The sequence below is a fragment of the Pelophylax lessonae genome (genome assembly GCF_965119305.1).
Source record: "Pelophylax lessonae genome assembly, chromosome: 6".
NCBI classification, from domain to species: Eukaryota; Metazoa; Chordata; class Amphibia; order Anura; family Ranidae; genus Pelophylax; species Pelophylax lessonae.
Window position 1 is genome coordinate 85,968,808 of NC_138773.1, and position 18,326 is coordinate 85,987,133.

The 18,326-nt window shown below is 39.4% G+C and overlaps 1 protein-coding gene across 1 annotated transcript in view; it reads left to right on the forward strand.

Moving 5' to 3' along the window:
- MAD1L1 (mitotic arrest deficient 1 like 1) overlaps positions 1 to 18,326 on the forward strand; it is a 1,208,181-nt gene that overhangs the window by 1,015,904 nt on the left and 173,951 nt on the right. The window contains exon 17 of the mRNA XM_082260829.1: positions 2,012 to 2,202. Within this exon, the coding sequence (XP_082116955.1) occupies positions 2,012 to 2,202 (191 nt within the window). The remainder of the gene's footprint in view (positions 1 to 2,011; positions 2,203 to 18,326) is intronic.

Sequence of the window (18,326 nt, forward strand, 5' to 3'; positions counted from 1 at the left end):
ACTCTGTTATACCCCTCTGTGACAATGCTAGGGACTGCCTATTGGCGGCTTAGGCCCCAAATACTTTATTGTTGGGAGTCAGGGGGTGTTATAATGTGATTTCCAATGCCTGGAAGTAATACGTTTTAAAAAAGTGTTAGTGAGGATCAGAACAACATTATAAATACAGTACGTTTTGGTTCCAAAGAGTGGGCGTTGGCCCTGGATTTTCATTCTCATAATAGATTTGCTTTAAAATGCGAGTTCATTCAAAACTTTTCTTTTCGTTTTGGATAAAATTGGGATGGTTTGGAGCCCCTATTGAGTTTTTACTGCTATGTGGAGCACCAAGAGATTTGCCCTCACTATTACTGTAACAATCTTTAACACAGACACAAAAATGCTTTTTTTTTTTATTTATTTATTTTTTTTATGGAATTTTATACCTTCTGCAAGCTTTTTATGGCTATCTTTTGTCCTTGTTGCAGATTTTCCCTCACTGTTTTTCTACCATTGCCACTGGGTCTTTAAAGGGTCTATTCATACCTATGTGTTTTTCCTCCTGATATGTTTTCCAATGAAATCTAAAGAAAAGTGTAAAAAAGTGTGTTGCAATGCACTTTTTTAGTGAATGTCAACATGCATCAAAATATACATTCACAAATGCTGATGCCTATTGATGGATATTATGACGTTATCCTCCTGGCACCGAGAGTATGCATATATACAAATGCCCTGAGAGCGCGCTCCCTGCACGTTCCCGGCACAGTCGCCTACGCCTAATGGAAAGCTCCCGGTCACTACTTGCAATTGGGAGCTTTCTGATCATGTGACCGCCAATCACGGCATGCACCGGTGTTGAGGCATTAACATGCTTCTTCATGCGTTTACATTTTTTTTCAAAATCAAATCCCTTAAAGAGAAATACAGTACATAGTTAAAGACAGGCTCCAAGGGCCTCAGAAGCAAAAAAAAAAAAAAATTGAAAGGGGTTCTATTCTTACCCCATTCTATTTAAAACTAAAAAATGCAATTTTGGCTGGACATGCACTTTAAGTTTCGCATAGTGAATACATTTATGGGCACACATTTTAAATAGATATGCAAATACTGTTATTTCTCATATTTATTTAGTGCTAAAATTGTATGCTGTGTACATACAATTATTCATCACAGTCCTTCCCCAGAGGAGCTGACAGTTTAATACCCATACCACAATCACATAAGAGCTTTCTAGGGGAAGAGTTGGGTTAAACCAACTAAACATACTAGTGGTTTCTTCGATTCTGAGAGGGGGCCTACTCACACATTTAGGGGAACATAATATATACATAAGTGTCTCTCCTGGAAAAAAGATCCCCGCAGCTAGATAGGGGGAAGCAGTTGTTCGCGCCATGTAAGCATTACATTGTACAAATAAAGTCTTTTTATGAGTAATGTTTTCCCTTTAAGCTTCTCCGCTTATCAAAATTTTGCTTCTGCTTTTCAACTTGCATATTGTTACCCAAGGGTTCATGCTATGAAAGTGATTTGCAAATTGTCAAAAAAAAAACAAGCAGAGATTTACTAGTCTGTCTTGGTGATACTATCTAAATGTGAAATGCTGTATTTTTCCTTATTTTAGTGATCGTGCCTCCTGAGCTGGCGATAGCGCCTAATAATGAAAAATAGCTTTATGAAAACAAATACCATTAACACAGTCAGGTTTTCTTAGTGTCTCTATACATATGCTTGCACCTGTTGTGAGTCTATAGGAGGCCGTGCAAAAGATAAATGGTTTTTCTGTTGAATCTTGAAATAAATGTTTTAAAGGCAACTTGTGTGTAGTCATTGATAGGTGAAATAAAGGTGATGTAAAGATTAAATTGCAATCCAGAATAATTCAATATTTAGTTTATTTCATGAAAACTACAAATAATGAAGTTTGGGAGATACATATAATTGTCATCCAGATTCAAAATTTGTCTTTCTCACACTCTCTAGTGTCTTATTTTGACTTCTTTTTGATTGGGCTTTTTTCTCTATTGCACAGAATTGAAGAAACAAGTAGAAAGTGCTGAGTTGAAAAACCAAAGACTCCGTGAAGTCTTCCAGAAAAAAATCCATGAATTCCGGACTGTATGCTACATGCTGACCGGATACCGTATCGATATAACCACTGAGAACCAGTACCGTCTGACCTCCATGTATGCTGAGCATAAGGATGATAATCTGCTTTTTAAGGTAGGACTCATCCTACTTTTTTAATTGGTTTCCTAAAAACTCTGCAGCTAAGACATTGTTCTGGTTTTCTTTTGTCATCCTGTGGCTTCTAATATCTGATATTTATTTATTCAATGTTTCCTTAATAATTTTTTAGATTATTCTAACCTTTTTGTGATATATCCCAAAAACAAAAAATCGCTTTATTGCAGCTTACCAGACATTTTTTTGTGTCACTAGTTGTATTCGTACCAGTGGAACGTATACAACATGAAATATAAACACATGACAACATAATCTACTGCTAAAGGTAATACAGGAATGTTGTAAAAGGTAACACAGGGTGCAGAAGAAACACCAGTTATGCTGCATGGCTGGAGGGGGCTCTGTGAATAGGATTCCCCACCTGCCCACTACATATGAAGCTTCCAGGGCTAAAAAAAAAAGTGGGTATCGGTGATTAAACCAGTCGAGCCATGGTTTCCAAGTCCTATCAAAAGCTAATAGAGAGCCAAAGTTTACAGCTATCGCTCCTTCATAGGATAATGGAGATGCATTGTGTTGGCAGCTTCTGATGGGTTTGGGGCAAGATCCTTTTTCCAATTGCGGTTGATGGTCAATTTTGCATCCAGTAGGAGGTTAGCAATTACTTTGCGATACAGGGTTGCAAAGGAGTCTATGCCTATGTTTAGAATGGCAAGGCCAGGAGTAGGGGCAGTTAAGACACCGGAGATTTCTTAAATAATTTGGAAGATCTTTCTAAAGAAGCTGTGAATACTCTTGCATGACCGTATTATGTGGTAAAGATTACCTGTGAGGCTGCAGCTTCTCCAGCAGAGTGCAGAACTGTCAGGATAAAACTTAACTTGTTCGTAAGGCATATTGCTCTTTGCCATTGAGCATCAGAGAAGGAATCGTTCAGATGGGTTTGCACTTAGCCATAAGATGAGTCTTAAGGCCCGTACACACTTGACGGAAATCGGACGAAATATCCTCCGATTTTTCTCTCTTGCTCAGCGTTCATTACCATTTTTAGTTGACAGTGCATAAATGTTCACAAAATTTCTCGTCCGATTTTTTTTTTTTTTTGGGACATTTGTTCCCAGACTTCCGGGTTGCCAGCAAATTCAGATCATGCGCGGTCTTTCGTATCCGATTTTTCACGGACGTACTGCATACACATTAAACGAAAATTGGTCATCTGGGGACAGACAATAAAAATTTTGGTGTTTTTCCCTCCGTTTTTTTTTTTTTTTTGAAAATGACGGCATCGGCTGCTGAAAGTTGTGTACACACTAGCCAAAAATTGTACGATTTTACCTCGGACGGGAATTTTTGGCAGATTTTCTACTAGTGTGTACCCCGCTTTAATGAACACAGCTTTGTTATGCAAAAGATTATATATTAAGGAGATTCCCTTTTTGGGTTTCTCTGTAGGTCTTGGGAAACACTTTCGCTTAGGATGGAGGCATACTAGGGGAGGCGATGAGTTGGATAAGAAATGCCTGATACGTAGTATTGTAAAATACATATTACGTGGTAAATAAAACTGTTTAAAAGTTGTCAGGGTCTGCAGGTTTGCCTTCTGAATCATCTATCCAGTAAATAGGCATAATGTGACCAATCAAAGGGAGGGAGATCCGGGATTAGAGAACGCAGTATAGTTGTGAAGAATTGTACCTTTTCTGCTTGCTTAGGAGTAGAAGTGGCAAGGCATAATTCTCTTCATGCCAACACAGAAGCTTTGATGGTGATGGGCAGGTTGGATAGTGTTAGGGTCTTCTACCAGTCTACAAAAAGCAAGTTGCTTAGCTTATCTGTTTTAGTGTGAAAACGCTCGATATCCACCCAGGGCTTAGGAGAGGAAACCCAGTGTTTTAGTTGATCTGAGTGTTTGGCAGTATGGTAATAGTAGATGTCCGACATCTCCATGCCACCAGCAGATCTTTGTTTAGAAAGAATGAAGTGGGGGCATCTCGTTTTTTTACCGTGCCAGACAAACTTTTTCAGAAGTGAGGAAAGGGATGACAAATAGGGTTTTGGAGTAGGAATATGTAGAGTCCGAAACATATAAAGGATTTGAGGGAGGATGAGCATTTTGAAGGCAGCCAACATGCCTGCCCAAGATAACTCTACTTTTGCTAAATTGTTTGTCTTTCTCCAGTTTAGCTAAGAAGGGTCTATAATTCGCCTCCACGGTCGATGCTGTGGACAGTGTTAAGTGTATTCCCAAGTAGGGGATACTTATAATGGCCCAGGAGTAGGGAAGTTGGTTCTTAAGTTGAACAATTTTGAGGTGGGGCTTACCCAGGTTCAGGATTAGGAACTTACTATAGTTAACCTTGTAATAGCTTGCTAAACTCAGTATAATACAGTATTGGCACGGAAGAGGGAAACCTCTGGCATGGTTAACATAAGAATCAAGTTGTCAGCAAATAAGTTTACCATGTGTAACCTACCCGCTATTGGGAAACCATGTATGCTCGGATGGGAGTGAATACTTTCTGCTAGTGGTTCAATCATTAAATTAAAAATTAGTGGAGATAGGGGGCAACCTTGACGGATGCCATTGGTAATAATGAATGGTTGGACAGGAGATTGAAAGTGTGCACTTGGGCTTAGGGGGCTGAGTACAGAGCAAGTACCACTGAAAGGAGGGACCCTTGAAATCAAAATTTGCTAAGGGCTTGACACATATACCGCCAATGAATCCTGTCAAACGCCTTCTCCGCATCAATAGAAAGAAGGAGAGAAGGTGTTTGACTATGTTCTGCATAATGGATAATATTCTGCAGTCGTTCCGTGCCTTTAGATGTTTGCCAGCCCGCTATTAAACCCATCTGATCGGTTCAAACCAGTTTGGGCATAATGTTGGATAGACAGTGGACTACAACTTTAGCAAACAGTTTGACATCCGAGTTGGGAAGGGAAATTGGTCTAAAGTTGACAGAGGTGTCAAGATCCTATCCTCGTTTGGGGAAGGTTACGATGTGTGTCCTCAACATCTCTGGAGGGAAGGCGGACTTGGCAACAGCAGCGTTCTACAACTCAGTGAGGTTTGGAGCTAGGCAGTCACTAAAAGTCTGGTAGTATTCAATGATGAACCCATCAGGACCCAGGGATTTACCCTTTGGCAGGGTTTTGACTGCACTGATTATTTTTGTTTTTTAAAGTTAAATTTTTATTGTGTATTTTAGCAAGACCAGAAATCTTACAAAAGGAAATGATACAATATTCAGAGGTGCAGCCTTTAACACCATACGATCAGAGCAGAATGAGTCACAGCATACTGCAAGTGTAGTAACTATAAATGAGAACAAAGTTTGTCCAGCATGTAATACAAGTGTACAACTAGACCAAAAATATCTACCTATTGGGGGGAGAAACCCCTTTAGTGTAAATGCCTGTCAGAGCAGTATGCTGTGTATACATAAGATTTTAATACCTCTTTGATTTTCTCGACTGACACACATCGATTAGCGTATCCTACATTATATGAGTAAACATTAGTCAGTAAAAGAACAGAATAGGAAAAGAGAGAGAGGGGGAAAAAAAGCAGATATAATATGTCAATACAATAATACAGCTGGGACACCAGAGGCCGCGCCATCGGACACTGATTATTTCTTGGTTAGTAAAGGGACGATTAAGATCTGCCAGGTCCAGGGGTGCTATGGATGGGAGCCGAAGATGATCAAGGAAGGCAGAAATTGCAGATGGCAGTGGCCGGTGGGTGGCGGGATCTGTAGCCAGATTGTATAGGGATGCGTAAGTGTCAGCAATTTCCTGGGGGACCCTAAGAATTTACCCACCCTATTGGGCTGGGTATAGTATTTAAGTTTAAGTTGCCGCAATAACGGATAATGTTTTTCCTTTAAAAGGGTTCTTAATTCAAGTCTCAGCTTAGCAAGTTAATCTGCAGCAGTAGGAGAAGCTTTGTTTTGGGTTTCTATGGAATTAATGGAGGCAAGAATGTCTTGCAACTTGTGGCATCTGTGTTTCTTTTTTTGAGCTCCCAGTTTGATTAACGCGCCACGCATATATGCCTTGTGGGCGTTCCATGTGGTGAAAGCATCAGTGTCAGACACAGGGTTGTGGTGAAAGAAGTCATGGAGACGCTGAAGAAGCACATTGTTAGAGGCAGGTTCTTTAAGAATCTTGTTATTACAATGCCATATATGGACAGAAGGATGAGAGTTGTCCTCTGAAAGGGTAAGGCACACCGTGGCATGATCAGACCACATTATGTCTGCAATTTCAGGTGACATGACCCTTTTCAGAAGCCACTTGTCAACAATGAAATAATTGATGCGTGGAGACATCACCAGGTGTCTTAGATGTTCTCTGCAAGTAGGGGACAGCACATAGAAAATGAGCGCACTCCCCCACCAGTAGACGAGTCCAAGGTAGGATCCAAGACTAAATTTAGATCCCCCACATACTATAAGGTTTTGATTTTGTGCAATCTAACAATTAATTTACGAAGAAAGCGGCCTGGGTGTAAATTAGGAGCAATGGTATTGCGAGCTCCATTGATGTTACATACCAGAATAATATAACACCTGCCTTTGTCAAGAAACGAAGAGTGCAAAGTGAATGTGACTGACTTCTTGATGACTACAAGAACACCTCTTTTCTTTGAAGAATTGTTGGCCATAAACAGATGTGGGTAGTCTTTGTGATAGAATTTGGGAACCAAGGAAGCCTAAAAATGTGTTTCCTAAGCAGTCACAATGTCAGCCTTAGATGCAATGACCACCCACCATAGAGAAAGCTGCTTATCTGGATGGTTTAAGCCCCGGGTATTGAGTGACAAAAGTTTAAGAGACATTCCAACATAGAATCCTCCTTAAGAAAGCATTCTGTACGATGGACATGGCGATCTTTAAGAATATGCAGCAAAGATATAGGAAATGGTAGAGTAGGTAGGATTCTACAACAGGAATCTGTGGGCTGTGATACACATGGGTTGATGACATCATAAGGTGAAAGTTCTTCTACAAGCCAAGGTAGTATGTGAACAGCAAAAACAGTGGAGGAGCAAAGACCTTGTGCTCCTCCGAACAGGAAGAACAAGTGAATATAAAAAATTGAGGTTCAATTATGAACCAGAGGCAGCCAAGCTGCTTGCACAACAAGGGGTATAAATGAAAGGACATGAGAGCATGGTATCAACACCACCAGGGGAAGGTGGATAGCAGATGAGTATTTATGTAGCAAGACCCTACACCGGTTGGGTATGATGGGATTTCTTGTGGGAGACCTTTTGCCATTCATGGTTGTGGTTGGAAGATGCCCTCACCGGTCCTTGAGGAACAATATGCCACGACTTGAGTAGATTTATGCCCTCCTCCATGAACTGACAAATGAAGTGTTGCCCTCACAGTTGATCTTCAGCGTTGCAGGATACTTTCACTAGTAGGAGATTTTGTGGTTCCGTAGAGCGTTGGTGATAGTAGCCAGGTTTTAAGGCGTTGCGAAGTGTGAGCAGAGAGGTCAGGCAGAACCTGAAAAAAGATGGCTTGTTCAGGAAGATGACCACCAGAATGTACTCCTTAGCTTGGTAATGATGCATACACATCAGGACGTCCATGGGAATTTCTTGCGGTAGGAAGGATGACTTGGGGACCCTATGGATCCTATCTATGGTGAGACCTTTAGGTAAAAGAAATGGGACTATGGCTTTAAACAATTCCCGCAGGTAGTGAGGTAGTTGGGACGGCAAGATGGATTCAGGTATGCCCCTGATTTTCAGGTTGATGCTCCTGGGGCTGTCTTCCAGGTCTGCCACCTTAAACTTTAGCCAATCCAGATCTTCACTATGTTTGTCATGGGCATCAACCATGGTGTTGAAAAAAGTCATAAAAGCACTTACGCCATCCTCCAGGTTGCTGACCCTGTTTCCCAGGTCCTAAATCTCCATCATGAATCTGTGGAAGCACATCTAGATATCAGATTGCAGCAACAAGCTCAGGGACCACAGCATCTCCTTCAGGACAACATCTGAGACCAGCTGGCCTGTTGTAGCAAAAAACTCAAATGGGTCTGAACAGGATTGTTCTGTACTGGTACCGCTATCCACGGTGCCCATCTCAATGCAGAGCCCTGCATTATCCACGTCTGATCCCTGCCTTGGCCTTGATTTAGCTGGGCTGCTTGTGCTTTGTGAGGGAGAGCTGCTGTCCTCCACTTAATTCCCCACATAGGAGTCGGCAGTAGCAGGAGATATGGACAAAGTGGCCACTAGTTGCCCGGCCTAATACGTCTCCCTCTGACATTTTGGTGTTGTCCCCGCGGCTTCGACTGGAAGAAACCCAACAATTTTTGCAAGGCAGTCTTTGCACCTGTGGGTCATTGCTACCTTCTCTGGGGAGCCTCAGCATCTTGGGTAGGTTTGTAGGTTGGCACAGATCGCGCTGCAGATGCTGTCTCCCCTGGGGCATAAACGGGACCTCTGCTTTATGCAACCTTCTGTTAAGAGCTGTCGCTTCACCCATGCAGCTTACCAGACCTTTTCTCTGTAGCGGCTTAATTTTTTTTTCTGGGAGCTCTCTTCCCTTTATTTTCACCTGGCGATACTGCAGATATAATTTTCCTGTCCCTTCAAGTCTACACTAAAGCTGCTTATATACTAGTAGAATTTTGTTAGAAATTCTTCATTTTAGGAATGTTTGTTTGATTTTGTATTCATTAGTGGAGTCAAATTGATGTTTGTTTTTGACCACCGTTGCAAGCAAATTCAAAGGAGCAGAATGGAAAAGTATGTGTATGTGGTTTTTGTTTGGGGAAAGTCCATTTATTCCAAAATTGAATGCTAAAAGCAAACACATTTTTTTAGAACTTTCAAACAACATTTGTCAATTCCATACATGTTCTGAGAATTTTTGTATAAATAACACTACAGTTGTTTGAAAATCTATTAGTGTATGGCCACCTTAATTTCTTTATTGTATCTATAGACGGAGCCATGATTGTCCTAAAGGCTGGTCTTCAAACATATCTTCCTTTGTTCATCTCCATTACATAATGTATTTCTTTTACGTTCAGAGAAAGTGATAAGGACACATAATTTCTGGCAAGATCAACTGCTCAAAATGTTCTCAAACAAATGCAGCTAGCACATCTAAGCTGCAATATGTTAAATTTTAGTTTTTTGTTCAAAGATGCTTTAGGTACATTTGTGCTTTTTGAGTCATTGCCATTACAGCCAAATTTCAGCTGTTCATTTAAAAGGTTTATTGTTAAATAATAGCAGCCAGTCTGTATTCATCAGCTGGACTGATTTATGCTGGTGTGGTTGCTGCCGGTTACTGCATATAAGCTATTAAATTAAGACAATTACATTTGGGTGTGCCTGTTACAGAAAATATGTTCAAACATTCAGATCTTTCATCTGACCTTTTTCCTAAAGGAAAACCCTCATTAGCTAAGGAACGATATAACATAAAAATTGCTGTGCAGTGTAAACGTTATAAAAATTACCCTTCAATGTCATTCTGTATCTTATGTGATTATTAAAAAATGTCAGAAAATTAAAGCTTTATTTTTTGCTCTATGGCCAGTCGAGAGGGAATTTGTAACACCTCCAGAAATTGAATTGGCTCACTGTTTTTACCAGTAATCTTCATTGAGCTACAAGTAAAATTTCAGGCATACACTACAATAGGATTTTACTTTTTTGTAATTATATTAAATTTTATGATTTATTTTATTTAAATATATTTTTTGCACTGCCTCTCTCTTTTTTAATTTTATTATTCTATTTAAAGATATTTTTTTACACAGTTATTTTATTTATTTATTTTAATCAACATTATTGCTATTACAAGGGATGAACAACATTCCTTGTGATAGCTGGGGCAGTGACAGGTACTCTTTACTGAGAGATCTGGGGTCTAGTAGACCCCAGGTCTCTCCTCTACCCTCAATAGCATCTGACCACATCCCACTACTTGTAAAAGTGATCGAGCAGTTGTATAGCCACCCGGATCATTATATTTATTTATATTTATTTTTTCACACAAAAAGAGCTTTCTTTTTGTTGTATTTAATCGCCACTGCCTTTACATTTTTTCAGCTATAAACAAAAAAATTCCGACAATTTTGAAAAAAATTAAAACATTTTTACTTTTTGCTATAAAACATCCTATAAACAAATGTTAGGCCAATATGTATTCTGCTATATATTTTTGGTAAATAATCCCAATAAGCATATATTGATTGGTTTGTGCTAAAGGTATAGCGTCTACAAACGATGAGGTATATACTGGAATTTTTATGTATTTTTATAGCAGTAATGGCGGCAATCAGCGACATATAGCGGGACTGCAATATTGCGATGGTCATGCTGACACTGACACTTTTCACACTTTGTGGGAACCAGTGACACTAATACAGTGATCAGTGCCAGAAATATGGCTGGAAAGGGTTAAACTTCTAGGGTGATCAAAGAGTTAACATTGTGCCTAGCCAGTGTTTTACTGTACTGTGCGTGCTGCTTTTTCTCAGGGAAGGGAAGGATTTTTTCCCCTGCTTTGCAGGTGCACAAAATCCATCCCTTCCACCCTGTCAGAATAGAGATCTGCCTTGTTTACCGCTTCTAGACCGCCCCACGCATATATACTGTGGCAGGGCAACCCTTCAGCGTAAAATTGGACACAGCAGGAGCCAATAAGCAGGTCCAGCAGACCTGCCGATCGTTCCAGAGGCATACAGAACAGCAGTCTGCCTATGTAAACCAGGCAGATAGGCATTCTGTGACAGAAGACCGAGATATGCTAAGCAGGAACATGGATCTGTCTTCTTACAGTACAAGCACCCCGCAACAAGTAGAAAGCACTCCCAGGAAATTATTACAGTGACAGTGCATATTTTTAACACTAATCACTGTATTAGTGTCACTGGTCCCCAACAAAAATGTCAAAGTGTCACTAAGTGTCCAATTTGTCTGCCACAATGTCGCAGTCCCGATATAAGTCGCTGATCGCCGACATTACTAGTAAAAAAAAAAAAATTCTATAAGAATATCCCATAGTTTGTAGACGCTTTAACAATTGTGCAAACCAATCAATATACGCTTATTGGAATTTTTTTTTACCAAAAATATGGAGCAGAGTAAATCTTGGCCTTAATTGAAGAAGAAATTAGATTTTTTACATTTTTTATTGGATGTCTTTTATAGCAGAAATTAAAAAATATTGTTTTTTGTTTGTTTTTTCAAAATTGTTTATAACGCAAAAAATAAAAACCGCAGAGGTGATCCAATACAACCAAAATAAATCTCTATTTGTGGGGAAAAAAGGACATCAATTTTTTGGACATCCGTCCATCCAGTTCAACTTATGATGTGTGTGTGTGTGTGTTTGCTGTTAACCGTACATTGTATACCCCTGTATGTTGTGGTCTTTAAGGTGCCCATCTAATAGTTTTTTGAAACTATCAATGCTCCCTGCTGATACGACTGCTTGTGGAAGAGAATTCCACATCCTTACCGCTCTTACAGTGAAGAACCCCTTACGTACTTTAAGGTAAACCGCTTTTCCTCTAGTTTTAGTGAGTGGCCACGTGTCTTATTGCATTTCCTTTCTCTGAATAGTTTGTTCCTTATGCTAGGGTCGCCAGTACAGTATTTGTACATTGATATCATATCCCCCCTCAATCGTCTCTTCTCCAGAGAGAATAAGTTCAGTGCTTGTAGTCTTTCCTCATAGCTGATGTCCTCCATCCCCCTAATTATTTTTGTTGCCCTTCTCTGAACTCTTTCCAGTTCCAGCACATCCTTCCTGAGGACCGGTGCCCAGAACTGGACAGCATACTCCAGTTAGTTAGTGATCTAGTGCATTTACGGAGAGTGGCAACACCTTCTTCCCATTCCCCTCTGGAGAAAGAAATGCTTCCTTGAATTTTCTTGTTGCAGTTAAAAGCGAATATCGATTGGACCCCATTAATGATTACAAATTTACAAAATGATTACAACATACCCCCCTGCAGTATCAGAACTTTAAGCATTTGGCTAACCATTTTTTTGCAAGTCTGTTGAGCCTTTCTCTTTCCCATTGCTTGATTTTGCAGTCCACCAGACAAGCAAATTCTACTTGAAACATTCTATTATTGGAATATAAACCTCTTTCTGAACTTCACTAGATTTTGGTAAAAGTACCAGTGTCCTTTAGTTCCCTTTGAAATCTTCTGCTTTCAGGTATTTCTTGCCTAATCATACAGTAAATGTAAAGTATAAGCCAAGGAACATCAAGCACAAAGTCTGTTGTAAGCTAGTGCACATCACAATTCCAGGCTCCAGCGATTTGCTATGGGGTCAGTCTGAGAGAGATGCCGCGTCGTTTCTTGTGCTGATTTCCAGGAATTTCCATCCATCACGCTCAGGCACACACATAACGTATATTTTTTAGACACGCTATTTACTCCTGAAAAATTGTGACCTTGGCTATGGAATCAGAACCCTAGCCAGTGTCTGAAGGGTCATAATGAAATAAATAAGGAGTCTAAAGTAAATCTGGTGGTTAACACCACAGTGATTTGTGATTTAGTCATATTGGTTACATATGATTCAGCCTAGCAGTGTGCACAGTGTGAAGACACGGCTCTTGGCGAGCAAATGGGAAATGAGAACTGACTGCAGACAAGCACTTTGTCACTTGCAAAACAGTGTGTTCTTTGACCTACTGGTGTGTAGCGCAGGAGATGTGTGATGTTCAGCGCACCTTACAACCATGAATTCTTAAAAACATACAAGTGTAAAGCTTTCCTCTCTGCAGGCTTCTGTAATCCGGAGGGTGAGACTGACTACAAAATGATGTTCAAACTGCCTCCACTTCAATACCTCCTCTTCTTAGTATTATGTTAGTATTATGTTCCACAGAAGCTGTGCTTGTTTCCTTTGCCTTATTCATACTGCACATGCAAGCTGTAAGATTCCTTAACGTTTTTTGCTCTGTTTACCTTGAAATGAATGTTTTAAGTGTCAGTTTGAAGAATTGAAAATAAATTCTTGAGCTGCATTCACACTTGAGCATAGCGTCTTTAAACTTTTTTCCAGTGTTTTATTTTGCGCAAGTTTGGTGCATTTTTGTGTGACACTTTTCTTTATACAGTGTTTTTAAGCTTTTGCCATTTTTTTTAATCACCAACTTGAGAAAACTATCATCAATTGCATTATTTGTTGCTAGGCATTTCAGCTTTTTTAGATTTTTCCATTAGCTTTATTTTTTTATTCATTTTTTTTTTTTTCATTAAAGTAAGGGGTTAGAGTTAGGGTTAGAATTAGGATTAGAGGTTAGGGTTATTTATTTCATTTTTTTTTTTTGTTAGGGTTTTATTACTACTACTACTACTAATAATAATAATAAATGAATAAATAAATGTAAAATAAAGACAAATAAAAATAATTATAAATAGTTGGTGATTAGGATTCTTCCCTTTTACAAAGGTACATACTACAATAGGGGATGCCCAAAAAAGTACGATAGAGTCTGGACCAAGTGGTTAGATGAGCCCTCTATGGCCCTAGATGGTTAACACTAACATCCCCACTAAATCACACTTGCCCCGATTAAGGTGTGTAATAGCTTTCCTAAATTTTCCAGCAAAATTATTATTATTAATATATAGGATTTATATAGCGCTGACAGTTTACGCAGCGCTTTACAACTTGAGGGTAGACAGTACAAATACAATACACTTTAATACAGTAGGAATCAGAGGGCCCTGCTCATTAGAGCTTACAATCTAAAATCATCATATCCATGGTGCTCACAGGTATGCACCGGAGCTGTTATTACTATTATATGTAACTTTATTATCTTTAAATCCTATCTTGTTTGGACCTGCTGGTTTGTTATTGTTTGTTCCCCTGCACGGGCTCCTTATCTGCACTTGTTGTTCCTATTTGAGGTGCATGTATATTTTTTTAATGTTCTATAATATCAATAAAAAGATTAAAATAAATAATCATAAATAATAATTTCAATCAATAAATACTAAGTAAAAATAAAGAACCTTAACCCCTAACCCTTAAAAAAAAAAATATTAACAACTAAACATCCCAACCCTAACACAAAATAGATCATTATTATAGTACCAGTAATTTATTTTTTTTGTTTGGGTGATTATTAATAATAATATTTTTTAAGGTTATGGGTTAAATATTATTTATTTATTTTTACATAATCATTTATTATTTATTTATGATTATTTTTGTTTTGTGTATTTTAATATTACAATTTTATGGAAAAAATGCTGAAATCTGCCTAATTCGAGCTACAAAAAAGCTACACAACTTTTTTGAGCTTCAGGCTTTTGGCTTCAGGCGACATGGAGTGGAGATGTGAACCAACTATATAGAAAATCATTACATTTTTTCCCCCCAGCATTTTGGTACCTTGAGCTTCAAGCAACAAAACGCTGAGGTGTGAATGGGGCCTAAAATCACTCTTTACTGTATTACTGCACAATATTGTTGTGCTATTGGTTGGAGGTTGTCTCATGGGATTACATGATGGGATGTGATACAGACAAAAAAATGAACCTCATAAGATTTTAGCCAAAGTAGAGCTAGTAAAATCATACCTTTAGCCCTTGAACTGTTCTTTTCTATAATGCAAAGTTATTCGGAAAACAGTACGGTCTCTATGTGGTAAGGTTACCATATTTATACATGAAATCAGGGGACGCTACTGACCATGCCCGCTTTTAGATTACCCCCGCAAAATTGTGCCCCTAATTTTTAACATGGCCAGAAACAATTGGTCGCAGACTTTCGGAGCAACATATACAGACAAAATGCCTTGAGCACCATCCGCAGGAACATAAAGGTACGCATGCCTCAGTGAATCGTGGTTGTGGCCTAATTGCGGTCAGAGTGGGAGGGGCAATGTGGGAGTTAGGTGTAAGTACAACAGAGTGCAGAGGTTAGGAGTAACAGAGAGCAGAGGTCAGGAGAATGTAGTGCAGGGGGTCAGAAATAAGTAACATCGAAGTTAGGTCAGGAATAATGCAGAGAGCGCAGAGGTCAGGTAAGGAACACATAACACACCAGTTGCAGGGAAACAAATACAGCTGCATTATATTTCTAAAATATGATATTACTACTTTTGCCTTGGCTGTGGCTAACTGGTTGCACCTGGTTTCTCCAACCTGAAAGTCTGGTGTCCATCCATCACCCTCCCTCATTCTTTTTCCTGGTCAAACAAGCAATTGCGAGAATCCTCAGCACTGTCCTTGGGCATCCAAAAGCAGAGTAGACCTTCCAGCAGCCCTGCACAAGCAACGGTCCAAAAGCTTTCTGCGTATCACTCCAGGTTGCTGCGCATGACCATTCAGCTCCAGCAATGGCAGTTTTGGCTGATACTTGTGCAGAGTGATGGTTTGGGTCCTGCACACTGCAGGTTTTACTGTATTCTATTCTACCAGGTTCCCAGGGACAATACCAGGGCTGCTGGTTTCTTGGAGATAGACCAATGAAAATGGTAACAGATGACATACTTAATATGCAGACTATTACTTTTTGTTTGTAATAACCACTGTTATTGTGCTGCTATGTGATTTTGCCCAAACGGAGCACAGCTTTGCCATTTTGCACATATGTTAGAGGAGGACTGTATCTTCACTCAGCTTTCCCTTTCCCTACTAAAATGTACTAAAATCACTCTACAGAGATTTGGACCTCTTATGAAATCCATTTATAACAGTTGGGCTATTGAGATTAAGGCAGTATTGTGTGCTTACCCTCAATTTTACTGGGTAAAAAAGAATTTCTCCTAAATGCATGACACAGGGCCTTGCATATCTCTTCATAGACTGTATGTATGCATGGAGAATTTATTTTTTCCCCTCCTTTTCTGTATGGATTGAGGAGAAATAAAATGCATATACGTACAGTATATGAGAGTCGTAAATATGCAGGGTCCTGCATCATGCTTATGGGGGAATTACATGTTTTATATGTTTGTAACAAAATAGATTTTATATTTCTCTTGGGGTTTTGGTGGTCTGAATACAGTGTTTATTGTATTTAGGTAATATATAAGCTACTATTTGTATAATGTACAGTAGATGTAAAATATTTTCTTTTTGGAAGGTTCTGTACTTCCTTTTTTAATGGTTCCAACACTAAATTAATTTGATGAGTTTTTTTTTTGTGTAGCACTGCCCCCTTGAGGACTGCTGGATTTTTCATCTTGGGATCCCCCTGGGTTACCCATTGCAGCATGCACAATTTAACTCTTTACTCTTTGGCTTAGTCAATGAACAGCCTAGGGGATGTAGTTGTTTTTTGTGCTTTTATTTAAATTAGGAATGGGAGAAGGGAAGAGTGGGACACTCCAACTTGAACTATTCACAGTAGATGAGGACTCCTGTCTGAAGATGCAGCCAGGCTGCGGATTCACCTTGCCACTTAGATGAATTTAGGATTAAGTCTCTATGTAGATGATTTGTAAGGATGAATTATCTTCGGCATACACACCTAGTACCCCCTTTCACTCCACCTGCTGACGTCCTCTAACTATCCTACACTGGGGTTGCCCCAGTCAGGCCCCTAGACACGATCCCCTGTACTTACAATACTGGTTATCGAGGGTCTACAGTGTCTCTACCCCTCCAGTCAGCTCTCCTGGACCTCTGCTACAGAGGAGGCAGCCGCCACCCTCCCTCCGGGACTCTTCTCACCAGCCAAAGACCCCGCAGCACATGTGCTCTTGGCTTTTATACCACACCCCACAATGCACTGAGACAGTCAGTCTGTGCCAATTACTGGGGCTGTATCAAAGCCTGTGTACCCATTGGTCAGATTTCCTCCACTGTCCAATATGCCTTTCTATTGGACCAGTGTGAAACACTCCCTCGACCAGATGAATCACACATTGAGTACCATGAGCAGACCTAACTCACAGATCCTGCTCTCTGGTAGGCAGAAAGCAATATTGTATAGATTTGCCTGCTGCTCCTCTGATAGGCAGACAGAGCCCAAAACTATACTCTCTCACTAGCACCTACCTAGGAGGGTGCTACACTTGTGGTTCTAATTTGGTGCAATACATTATCCCCTATATGTATTTATATCCTGAGTGTTTTCAGTTGGTGGTTCTTTATCATTCCCTATTTATGTAAGTGGACTGTTGTAGATCACAGAGTTTTTTTTATAAAGACTTGGTTAAATATTTAAACTCCTTTTTGTTCAGTGGAAAATCTGATAAATTAGATGACTGCACTGTTATCAATTCTTGCTTGTTAGAAGGGAAGCAGCTAACGGCACCCATGTTAGATAATGTCACTGTATAAGCAATGTTCCTCTTTCGCTGTCTGTCTTCTCTTTTGTTGGCTAACTGAATATATTTTGTTGTGCAAGCTTTACAGAATACTCAGTATTACGGGGTTTTAGATGCTTGTGCAACAAATTATATTCAGACAACAAAAGGTATTACATGCCGTTTTACTTTCCTGCTATACAATCTGATACTAACATATTACTTTTTCATTTACTCTTGTAGTTTTTTTTGAATAACACTCCTGTAAATAGTGGAAAAAGTTTATGGAGGGTACATGGTTCTGACCCATTGTATCTTTATACCCTGCAATGTGAGATTTTTCTCTGAGTGAGGTCATTAAGGTTTATTTAATGTTTTTAAAGATCTTAATATGATTAAAATGGAAAGTGATTGCATGGAAATTTTTTCCATACCCTCCTTTCTTATGCTGACCTTCTGTTTAGTAAATCATTGCATTCATCACTGCAATGAAAATGTTTCACATTAATTTAAAGCCCAACTTCAGCTTAAGAAACCATCTAAAAATGCATTGCCCTGAAAGAGTAAAAATACTTTAAAAGCTGGTGTTGTTCTTGCAAACCCACCACTTTGCAATCTAGCACTGATCCTCTTCTGGGCTAAGTGAGGCCCAGTATCATTCAGCTGGGAATTCATCATCAAAGTTCCCTGGGCTTACAGGAGAATGCTGACTGTCTCTACTGCATCCAGGACCCACTCTCTGACGGACAAAGAGGACCTGTTATATCATTCCACTTGTCCAAAGACCTTGAACATTTTTGACTTTTTCTTCATATTTGAAAAGGCAAACATTTCATATTCAGACAAAATATTAATATTTGAACAGGTAAACATTAAATCTTT